Below are 12,424 nucleotides of genomic sequence, written 5' to 3'. Positions count from 1 at the left end.
AATGGGAGATTATTACTCTAAATAATTGTGACCCTGAGACTTAGCATAGTGCTTGAGACATAGCAGGTGCTAATATCTTAAGTGAATGTTGTATGACTGAATGAATAATTGCTACATTAGCTAAATATGACTCTTTAAAATACTCAAGAAAGAGAAGACCTATTATTTTCAAGCTTTTGAAGTACCATTTATAATATATAAGCATAAACAAGTCAATTATATAGTTTATATATTTTAGTGCAAATAGGACTTACTTACCTCTGAGGAAGACTGTGAGAGATTGAAACCTAAATGGCTGGTTGTTAGAATATCCTTGAAAAGCACGAAGTGCCTTTGTGGTAATTATTTCAACTATCTGTTTATCTTAAGGCAAAGAGTAAAAAAGAATCAGTTATTAGAATATATATTCAATTTAATTTCCACATTAAAATATCAGACATTATTTTAAAAATTGTAATTGTAAAATGTAAATGCATTTTTACCACCAAGTACTCTAAATTTTCTGTCTTCTTGAAGTGAAGATGAACACAGATTACACAAAAAGTCATTTCTTACTGTTGTAGACTCTGTAGCACCAGGTACATGCACTCTTATATACTGAAATCCTGAAAGAAAACAGAGTTAAGCTAAATTTGCCTTCCGATTTAGCTTTCCATTTTCAATCCTTTAAAATGAATCTAATTCAACATACAATTAAATCAGTTTTGCATGTGGGTTCATAGCAGTTCAATTAACATGTATGGCATGGCTATTTCTTACCAGGCACTGGTGATATGGATACTTAAGCACACAATTCCAATAGGTGGCAATAAGAAACAGATAATTTCAATATGCAGTATTCATATACAAAGTGTTCACAGAGAAGAAAGGAGAGGCATCCAACCCAATAAGAGGTGGGGATGAATGGAAAAGATGTCCTGGAAGTTAAGCCAAAGGGTTTAGAGAGGACATTACATGGAGAGGGAACAGCATGAACAGTCATGAAACAGCGTGTGAGGAAAACAAGTACTTCAGCGACACAAGAGCATCTGTTAAATTATAGGGGAGAGGTGTGGAAGAAAGAACGAATTTCAAGATTATGCAAAGTAGACTTGTAAACATTAGGAGACACCTAATTTTACTCCATTCTTTCTATGCTGTGAATGTTTTTTAACTAATTGTAAACATGACTTAAGATTAAACAATAAATTGTTTTGATTTTACATTTTAATATTTACCTTTTGAAAGAGGGCATGCTTCATCTGAACAAAGAAATCTTGCACCTCGTGTATACTTGGTTACAGTTGTCATTGCAATCACAATTCCTTGCATCATATAAAATCTTTGAGATGTATAATCAAACGGAAACTCACAAAGATCAAGACTATAACTTGGCAGAGGAGGTAAATGTGTTAACTTCAGCAGTATATTAATCTAATAAGAACACAAAAATAGTATTAATAAAAATTGCAGATCCAATTGGACTTGCATTACAATATAGTAAGTATATTTGTAGGTTAAATCAAACAGATAATTTGTTAGTAGTATTAGGAAACAATCTTTTGAGCATTAAGAGAAAAGTGATTTAAATATAAAATTAAAGATGCAAAATCCTTATAATCGATATTTTAATTGAAAATATCATTACAAACTCATTTTTCTTTAACAATACACATTTCTCGCTATATTCACTGAAAAGACTTATTTATAAAACAATGACAACTCAATAGCAACAAACACTTCTAGTGCCCAGATCTCTAAATATAATTTCTCACAAAAAGGAACCGGAGCTCCTTAGGGGAAATGGCTGATTCCATGGGGCAGAAAATACACCAGATGGACCTCCTTGTGCATCTCCCTGTGACAGAAACCAGGGGGGCTTAAAAACTAATGAAATGTGTCAAAAGGACATAAGAACAAACTTTAAGGAGCTCCCAATGACCAAAGTTAGATAATATAGGCATCAAAAAGAATGACAAAGATTCATTGAAACCTATCAGATATATTTAAAAATTCATGTAATTCCTCATAATGTAAAAAAGGAAAAACAAACAAAAAATATTGGTCATCATTGGAGGCTGTTATATTTCAATTCATCACTCTGAAAATTTACAGATGGAAAGAATCAAACATTTCTTCTGCTTTTCCTGTACAAATTGTATGCAGGGTAACCAAATAGTTGATGAGAGGAAAAACTTCTCTTACAGGATAGTTTCAGCTTAATAAATATAGAAAGTTTGCTAAAATCAGGAAAATCACAATTTTGAAACTCCTAATGAAATAATGGAATCTAGGCAGTGACTATCAATAGCTGCAAAAACCATTAGGTGACAGTTGATGGGAGACTGTATATTGGAGGGATCAGACTGACATCATCTGCACCCACTGATCAACTGTGGCATTGCTAAAAGTGGGATAACAAATAGAACAGTTCTCCTAATGTAGGGCAGTATGAAACACATGACACAATGATATATTCTCATCAAAATGAGTTGAATTTGAATCTAAGCAAGTCTTTAGAGCCAACTTTTTTTCCAGAAATTTGGTGTCTAGGGGTAAAAGTTAAATACTACAAGAACATAATCAGACAAGTCCAGATGAGACATTTTACAGGACAATTAACTAGTTTCTTTAAAAATTCAATGGCATAAAAAAGGAGGGGGAGGAAATGGCTCTAGATTAAAAGAGACTTAGGGAGATTTAAGAACCAGTTATAATGTATGTACCTTGTTTTAGTCCTGACTTGAACACATCAACTGTGAGACAGTCTTGAGACCCCGACTGGGTAAATTTCAATATGGACTGGATATTAGATGATACCAAGGAATTTTTTTTTTTTTGTAAATGGTAATAATGGCATTGTGGTTATATAACAAAAATGTCCACAATTTTTAGAGGTTGATACATACCGAAGTATGTAGGGGTGAAATACAGAATGTATTTTAAAGATTTGCTTTAAAATATTTCAGAAAAAAAGTGATGATGCCAGTATGGCAAAATATTGCAAACTATTAAATCTACGTGATAGATATATGGAGGTTCACTGTATTATTCTCTTTATTTGGGGGTATGTTTGAAATGTTTTATTATAAAAATGTTTAATGTTATAAGTGATAAAACAGGAAGTAAAGATGCGTATGTAAGATAATCTATTAAACTTTGAAAATATGTTTAAACAAAAAATATATATGAATATAAAAATATTTATTTACAAGGTATCTTGAAAGTATTGTACCTTAGTTTTGTTAAATTTAACTAAAACTTACTTGAGCTTCAGTCTGTAATTGTCCAATTAATGAGAGAGTCTTAACAGCAATAAAACAGACCTGTGATTTCAAACAAAAAACCAAAGTTAGCAAAAATTCCATGTGAAATAAAATTATTTCTTTCTTTAACTTACTGATTGAAAAACTTGAGCAGCTTTTAAAGGCTGGTGTAAAATATGATTTCCAAGTTCAGCATCCAACTCAATAATATCAGAAGGATTTATTAAAATACTGAATCGATAGACAGCATAACTTTGTTTTGAATCTGTAAAAATACACAAATATAAAAATGAGGACAGTTATACGTAGGACTTTAAAGTTTCTAAAATAAAGTCAACTTTGCTGAACATACCACTGTAGGATTTGCAATTGTCTATGAACTTTTGGAGGCCTCCACTTCTGTCAAGATAGATAAGGGCTGCCTCTTTCATTTTTAGATTTGACATTTTCTCCTAGTTAATGATTCTTCTCTTTTACTGAATGATTAAACCACAGCTGCTGGTGAAGACTACAGAGAGTGAAACTCATAGAAAAGACAAAAACACCTAGAAATAAAATAAAAGTTACATTTAAGGATCTATAATAAAACTGTTTAAACTATTAAATGTAAAATTGAGGGTGAAATAAAATGAGGTAAAATTTCCAACTTAAAAAATTCCTGGGAGTTGCCTGGTGTCCTAGTGGTTACGATTCCAGGCTTTCACTGCCATGGCCTGGGTTCAATCCCTGGTCTGAGAACTGAGATCTGGTAAGCCGTGCGGTGCAGAAAAAAAAAAAAATCCTACTCAAAGGGAAACAAAACTGGTTTCTCTTGCCAAATGATATTTTTATCAACACTAGGTTATGAGACTCTCCATAAGATTTCAAATTTAAGAACAGGAGCCTCAAATGTCTCTTTACAGAGTAGGTATACCAAAAAATGCTTGTTGAAACTAATATTGGATAATGAGGTCCCCTTGCAGGCGTTGTTTAAAAAAATGAAAGTGGTAAAACCTGTTTCACAAATTCAATATAAGTAATAAAGTATAGCTAGCCTAAGAAGTCTGAAAACCTGGATCTAGATCCAGCATTTGCTAGTTGCTATGGGTAAATCACCCAACCTCTCTTGGTTCATCTGTAGGAAATTAAGGGGTTGTATTAGAGCCTCTTCTGGCTTTAAATTTTCTATCAGTGACCAACATAAAACATTAAACCATAGTAATGAGAGTGGAATACATAAAATTCATTTAAAGACAGCAAACACCAATTGAAAACAATATATGCCAAACGTTGTATTAGGGTCTAGGGATAAAATGATTAAGATTGGATCCTGCCTTCAATGGCTGCCAATTTAGAGAAGTCAGAAATAATGACTATCACATTTATTCATTATCAAGTATTTATTGGGTATTTACTATTTATTGGGTATCAGACTGTCCTAGGCACTGGGGATACAAAGATCAGTAAAATATGGTCCCTACTGTTCAGAGAGTACAGTGAGGGAAAATAGATACGTAAAAAATTATAATTCTGTACAACTTACGTGCTATTAAATAAATATTAATGTACTAGAGAGCACAGAAGGAACAACATACACGAAATAGCTCACGAAATTTGGGGTCATCCTCGTGTAGGGGTCATAATATGTTCTATTGTTTTAGGACATTTTGATTTAATACAGTGGGGACATAGACATGAAGTGATAAATTCTACTTTAAAGGTGACATTTGATAGGTAAGATGTCACTAATTGAAGGAGAGGTGAAGAGAGGAAGAGAAAGTTTTCCAAGGAGAGAGGTAATCCCCCTTCCCCTAATTTCAGACCCACACTGTTGAATCCATACCGCTGCTCCTTGGAGTTCAGGTCACTTTCCAAAGAAAAGTAATCGAGACTGTTATATGGCGGGGGGTGGAGGGACGCACGGCGGGAGGGGGCGGGGAGAGAAACTTCGGAGTTTATTTCTCTGTGGCCCTAAGTTCAACGATCTTAAAGTGTATGTTGTGTTCAGAACGTTACACCTGTGCTTCATGAGAACATAGCGTTTCCGGGGCCGAATAAAGGGAGGCTGCTACAAAGGAAATGGCTGGGGGGAGCTCAACCAGATTGAAAAATTTTGAAGTCCACGATGATTATACAGACAAAGGGAAACCATCAAAGTTTTTAACAGGTGAGTCATATAGTCAATTTTTATTTTGTAAATCAGTACTTGCCACCAGTGCGGAAAGTGGGTTGGAATAGAGGAAGAAGTGTCAATAATCAGTTTCTAAGTATTGCAAATAGTCCTGGGAGATGGATGGCCCAATCCAGGGCATTAGGGGTGAAATGGAATGGAGAGGCTGGATTCCAGACTTTTTTTTTAAAGATTTCACCCTGGGCATGGTATCCGGTCTGTGAGGGTGGGTGGATGACGCCGCTCTAATGGAAATATGGAAGCCAGGAGAAGAGGACGGAAATAATAAGGTAAAGCTCCTTTGAAATATGCTGACTCTGACGGGCTCCTGGGACATCCAGACAGACAGAAGCACTAGGGCGACATAAACCAGGGCCTGGCGTTCAGGAACGTACAAAAGGCTAGAGAGAACGCTGCTCTGGGCATCACCTGGGTAAAGCGGGCGTCGTCCTGGGAGGGGATGCATTTCCAAGGTATGGGAAAGTGGAGGAAAAGACATGGACGCCTTTGGAAAAGCACCCAATAAGCGAACCGGGAGAAAATGCTACAGGTCTTCCCACAGCCTAAAGAACCCAAGGGTTGGTTCCCTTGAAACAGACGCGGGGCGTGTCTTCTCTGAGGGCCGCGGCAGCAGGAAACCACCTCACAACCAAAGTGGATGGAAAGCGAATCCGGCTTCACACCCTGGGCTCCAGGGCCTGTCCCACCCTCAGAAGCGACCTCCAGCACTGCGGACCCCAGCCCAGCAGTGTGTGACCACCGCCCCCCGCCCCCGACTCTTACACCCACCGAGCTTTGTCCGTCGCGCGCCACCTCAAGCCAGAGCCCGGGAACCAGCAGGCCCACGCGCGCATGCGCGCACTTCCCGGCCGTTGGCTGTGCGGAGCCTACCGGAACCGCCCCTTCCGGTCATCAAGGCAACTACCCTGACATGCCCTCCACCCTCTTTAATAGAGTCGCTCGTGCTTCCTCCCTGCGGGGCAAAGGACAGAGAGAAAGATAAAGACCCTCGGTTTTCGTTGTTATCGCAGGCCAAGGGTGTCCCTGTTTAAAAAACTTACTAAAAACTCTCCTGGTGGGAATGCAAAACGGTGGAGACAATTTGGAAAACTTTTCCTGATAAAGAACCACAGAGTTCTTTATATGACCCAACAATTGCATGTCACATATTACATATTATACATAGATAATATGAGAGGGAATATAAGACATATGTTGACACAAGAACTTATATGTGAATTTTTATAGTATTGATGTTTATAGTATTATAATAGCCAAAAAGTGGAAACAACTGATAAATAGGTAAATAAAATGTGGTATATCCATACAACGTAATGTTATTTGGCCATAAAAAGGAATAAGGTCCTAATAATGTGCTACAACATGGATGACCCTTGGAAATACTATGTAAAGCAAAAGATTTAGCTAGATAGGAAAGGCCAAATATTGTATGATTCCGCTTATGTGCAATGTCCCAAATAGACAAATCTGAGAGAGAGAAAATAAATTAGTGGTTGCCTGGGGCTTAAGGGGTGGAGAGTGACTGCTATTGGGTATGGGTTGTTTTTTTTTTAATTGTGGTAATATACATAAAACTTACCACTTTAGGTTAAGAATCCGCCTGTCAATGCAAGGGACATGGGTTCGACCCCTGGTCCAGGAAGATCCCACATGCCATGGAGCAGCTAGGCCCGAGCGCCACAACTACTGAGTCTGCTCTCTAGAGCCTGCAAGCCACAACTACTGAGCCTGCGTGCCTAGAGCCCGTGCTCCGCAACAAGAGAAGCCACCGCAATGAGGCCCACGCACTGCAACGAAGAGTAGCCCCTGCTCGACCCAACTAGAGAAAGCCTGCACACAGCAATGAAGACCCAACGCAGCCAAAAATAAAATAAATAAATAAATAAAATAGATAAATACAAGAAAAATTAATTTAAAAAAAAACTTACCACTTTAACCATTTTTAAGTGTACAGTTCAGCGATGTTAAGTACCTCCACATTGTGAAACTTCACCATGATCCACCTCCAGAACTTCTTCATCTTCCCAAATGGAAACTCGCTCCCCGTTAAACAATAACTCCCCATTTCCCGGCTCCCCACTCTCCCACCTGCCCCTGACAACCAGCATGCTATGTTCTGTCTCTATGAATTTGACTACTCTAGGTACCTCATGGAAGTGGCATCATATAGTACTTGTCCTTTGTGACTGGCTTATTTCACTTGACAAAATCTTTTCAAGGTTCATCCATGTCATAGCACGTCAGAACTTCCTCTTAAAGGCCGAATAATATTCCATTTTATGTATATACCACATTTTGTTTATCCACCCACACAGGGTTTCTTTTCAAGGTGATGAAAACGTTCAAAGTTGATTGTGGTGATAGGTGCACAACTCTGAAGAAACCAAAAGCCAGTGGATTTGACACTTCAAATGGGTTAACTCTAAGGTATGTGAATTAAATACCAATAAAGCTGTTAGCAAAAAAACAAAACTTGTGCTGAGTCTTCCCCCGTTAGTATTACTTGGTACAGTTATGCATGGGGGTGGGGCATCAGGAGGTGGAAGGTTGGACCACATGCCATGGAAAAGTAACTGAAGCCACCCCTTCAGTATTTAACAGGGTTGACAAAACACCACAGAATTTGTTTCTCTGGGGGGAATATAATCTATATGAGTGACGAGGTGAGGAAAATATTTTGCTGAACTAGAAATCAATTTGCAACAGCAAAGGGCTGTTAAAACTGTCTCGTACTACAATTCTGTAGTCATGAACACTACTGATATTTTAGATGAGAAGAACTAGGCTATGGTCTGCTGATGGATCTTGTGTTTTATGGTAGAATCAATTCTTCAAAAAGGTATTCATATATAGTTTAAAGTTTTGTAGGGGAACCCGTGTCCCCTGCATTGGCAGGCGGGTTCTTAACCACTGCTCCAGAAGGGAAGTCCCACCAAACTGTTTTTCATAAGGAAAGCAGCCGCTCCAGCCCTCCTTGGAAACCCTGAGGAGTCTTCTCTTTTCTCCCCTACCAGTCAAATAAGAAGCATTGAAATTTTGATTCTAGATATCACTATCATTTTCAGAGAGTTTGCAATGTGCAGTAGTGGACTGAATACTTAAAATTTTAAGTGCTTATGTCTAACATAAAGTATTCAAGTATTATTAAAAACATAAAAAACCTATTAGAAGATTCTACTGGACTTGGTTGATTTAAAACTCCATTATTACTTTGGCATGGAAATGAATTGTTATGGTTAACTGATTAACCAAAACTTATTGATACACTGCTGTAAATACTCAGCATTTTATTATTACAGAATATCACTGAACCTCACAAATTTTCAGTGGCAGGTTGAGAATTAGAAGCCCCCCAATAGGTTGAAATTTTAAAGTAGGTATCCCATGTGTAAAACTAGTAACCTATGCAAGAAGCAACATTTATTTTTAGGGACACTCATATAGGGCATTTGTTAGGCAGATTCATAAAGATGAATACTTCGTAAGTGATAGGTTCATTTTACTTTTTTAACTTGGGGGTGGTGGTGTGGAAGAGGGCTGTTTTATGCAAATCAAAAGTCCTTTCCTTTCCATTCTCAACCCCTCTCCCATGTTTTCTTTTTCAGCAGCTACACAGGACCTGCTCTCATGCTTTTTTCTTTTAATTTTTTTAGAGTTTTTAGGTTCACAGTAAAACTGAGTAAAAGTTACAGAGAGTTCCCTTTGCCTTCCCTTCTTTTTCTAGTTTCCTGAGATAGAAACTTAGATGATTGATTTTAGATCTTTCTTCCTTTCTAATCTATGCATTCAATGCTATAAATCTCCATCTAAGCACTACTTTCTTTGTATCCACAAATTTTGATATTTTGTTTTCATTTTCATTTAGTTCAAAGCATTTTAAAATTTCTCTTGATACTTCTCCTTTGATCCATGTATTATTTTTAAATATGTTGTTTAATCTTCATGTATATAACTGGGACTTTCCAGTTATTTTTTGTTATTTCTAGTTTAATTCCATTGTGGTTTTAGAGCAGACATTATATGATTTCTACACTTTTATATTTGGTAAACTGTGCTTTTTCTGGCCCAGAATTTGATCTGTCTTGGTGAGTGTTCCATGTGAACTTGAGAAGAATGTGTTATCTGCTACTTTTGGATGAAGCAGTCTACAGAAGTCACTTCTATGCAGTTGATTGATGGTGTTGTTGAGTTCAACTATGTCCTCGCTGATGTTCTCCCTGCTGGATCTGTCCATTTCTGAGACGGGTGTTGAAGCATGCCTAATGTAGCTTTATATACCCTGTTGTTAGGTGCATGCATATTAAAGATTATTATGTCTTGGAGAGTTGACTCCTTTATCATCATACATATTAAAGATTGTTACGTCTTAGAGAATTGACTCCTTTAGCATCATGTTTGTTTTATCTATTTATCTGTGCCAGGTCTTAGTTGCAACATGTGGGATCTTCGTCGTGGCATGCGGGATATTTGTTGTGGCACGCGGGACCTAGTTCCCTGACCAGGGATCGAACCTGGGCCCCCTGCATTGGGAGTGCAGAGTCTTAACCACTGGACCACCAGGGAAGTCCCTAATGTCCTTCTTCATTCCTGATAACCTTCCTTTCTCTGAAGTCCACTCTGTCTGAAATCAATAGTTACTCCTCCTTTCTTTTGATTAGTATAAGCTATATATTTTCTCCATCCATTAACTTTTAATCCGTATGTGTCTTTATATTTAAAGTGGATTTCTTACAGACAACATGTCGTTGGGGCTTGTTTTTTGATCCACTCTGAAAAATCTCTTGTCTTTTAATTGGTGCATTTAGACCACTTATGTTCAGAGTGATTATTGATATAGTTGGATTAATATCTACCATATTTGTTACTGCTTTCCATTTGTTGCCTTTTTACTCATTCCTATTTTTGTCTTTTCTTTTTCTGCCTTTTGTGATTTTAATTCATTCCATTTTCTCTCCTTTCTTCGCTGTCAGTTACACTTTTTTCCTCTTTTTAAATTGATTGTCCTAGACTGTAAATATACATTTACAACTAATCAAGCCCACTTTCAAACAACACTGCTTCACAGTATAGTGAAGTACCTTAGTGTGAATACCTTATAATAACAAAATAATCTTCCTTCCTCCTCCTCATTCCTTGGTCATTTGTTTTACTTACATAAAAGCATAAGCAAGCATATTTATATGATATATACGTAAGCATACATAATCAAATACATTGTTATTTCAGTTATCTCTTAGATCAATTAAGAATAAGAAAAAATAAGTTTTTATATTACCTTCACTTACTTCTTCTTGGATTCCTTCTTCCTTTCTTTATGTAGACCTGAGTTTCTGAATTATATTATTTTCCTTCTCTCTAAAGAACTTCTTTTAAACTCTCTTGGAAGGCAGGTCTACTGGCAACAAATTACCTCAATTTTTGTTTGTATGAGGAAGTCTTTATTTCTCCTTCACCAAGTTGGTGGGGTTTTTTTTTTCTCTCTCAACACTAAATATTTCAGTCCACTCTCTTCTTGCTTGCACGGTTTCTGAGAAGTCAGATGTAATTCATACCTTTGTTTCCTCTGGCCTCTTTCAGGATTTTTTGTCTCTGATTTTCTGTAGTTTGAGAATATATGCCTAGCTATAGTTTTGTTTTGTTGTCTTTGCATTTATCCTGCTTGGTGTTCTCTGAGCTTCCTGGATCTGTGGTTTGGTGTCTGAAATTTGGAGAAATTCTGTCATTATCGCTTCAAATATTTCTTCTGTTCTTTTTTCTCTCTCTCCTTCTGGTATTCTCATTACATGTATATTACATCTTTTGTAGTTGTCCCACAAACTGAGTGTCTTTCTCAGTTTTCTTCTCCCCACCCTCGACCCTGTATTAGGTGGGTTAGGATGGCTAGAATGAACTGGAGTTGGGTATTTCCTTTCCCCCACCTCAGTTAGGCTCTGATAAAACCCTGCTGGTCAGGTTCTGATTAACTAGTTTCTCCTGAGGGCAGGCCTTGTTAAGAACACAGTGCTCTGGCATATTTGAAAATGGTTCATTTTCCCTCCTCCTGCTGGAAGCACAAAGGAATTTTTCTTTAATATTTGTGAGAAGTTGGTTGAGCCCCGGGAGGTAAATCTCATAAAATTGTGGGGATCCCTGTGACTAGGTTCCCCTGGACTTCTGAAGTCTCAAAGTTGTGCACTTAGCCCCCAGCAATTTGTCAATACAGCTCAGGTCTTCCTACCCCTGCACTGGCTCCTGTGGTGGATGCCTCTGTTCCAGTAAGGCCACAGATCCCTGTATTTGCCCGTCGGTCTCTCCAGTCTTGGGGGCAGCAGTCTGTCCTGTGTCGTCCACTGTCATCTGTATCCAAGAAAGGTTGTTGATGTTTGTTCAGCTTTTTTTTACCTGGCAACTTCTAAGCTCCTTCCATGTGAAGCTGGAAAACAGAAGTCTCTGTCATGCATTCTTGTGTACTTGCATTGGCTCAGGTTATGCTATTTCTACATCTTCCCCACTTTAACTTTTCCTTTGGACCAAATTCCTGATTCTCTTCTCTGTCATGTGGTACAATGGCTAAAATACTTAAGATGACAGGATTATAATTTAACTTTTATTTTTGTCTTACATGTAACTGACTTTATTTTCCCTTTTAATATTTTTCTTTGAGGTTTAATTTGCTGTATATACAGCAAAGTGCACAGCACTCAAGTGTTAAAGTCATAAGAGTTTTGACAAACACAAAGCTTTGTTTCTGATATCTAATTGAAGCACATCACTAGGGGCTATCTTACTGAAGTAAATTACAGAAGTGTCAGTGTGCAGCATCAATGAATCATTAACAAAGTAAGCTGTCATTGAGGTATAAGAGAAAAATTCAACACAGCAAGGCTATATAAACTACTACATGGAAAGAACCAAAACTCCAACACACTGAGATCAAATTTGACCTTGAGTGGGTCTGTTTTACTGTATGTAAGCCTTCTGGATTCCAAGAGTTAACTAATAAAACATAAAAACATTTGAATATTGACAA

At 37.3% G+C, this 12,424-nt stretch overlaps 1 protein-coding gene across 1 annotated transcript in view; it reads right to left on the bottom strand.

Moving 5' to 3' along the window:
* Nucleotides 1–3,691, bottom strand: part of MCMDC2 (minichromosome maintenance domain containing 2) — a gene marked incomplete at both ends in the record, with an annotated part of 44,799 nt that extends 41,108 nt beyond the window's left edge. Inside the window, 6 exons of the mRNA XM_079722333.1 lie at nt 259–363; nt 483–605; nt 1,218–1,413; nt 3,246–3,305; nt 3,380–3,510; nt 3,598–3,691. Of these exons, the coding sequence (XP_079578459.1) occupies nt 259–363; nt 483–605; nt 1,218–1,413; nt 3,246–3,305; nt 3,380–3,510; nt 3,598–3,691 (709 nt within the window). The remainder of the gene's footprint in view (nt 1–258; nt 364–482; nt 606–1,217; nt 1,414–3,245; nt 3,306–3,379; nt 3,511–3,597) is intronic.
* Between the last annotated feature and the right edge of the window lie 8,733 nt (nt 3,692–12,424).

This window comes from Hyperoodon ampullatus (genome assembly GCF_949752795.1).
Source record: "Hyperoodon ampullatus genome assembly, chromosome: 17".
NCBI classification, from domain to species: Eukaryota; Metazoa; Chordata; class Mammalia; order Artiodactyla; family Ziphiidae; genus Hyperoodon; species Hyperoodon ampullatus.
Note: the sequence above shows the minus strand (reverse complement) of the source record. Positions and strands in the feature narration are given on the sequence as shown.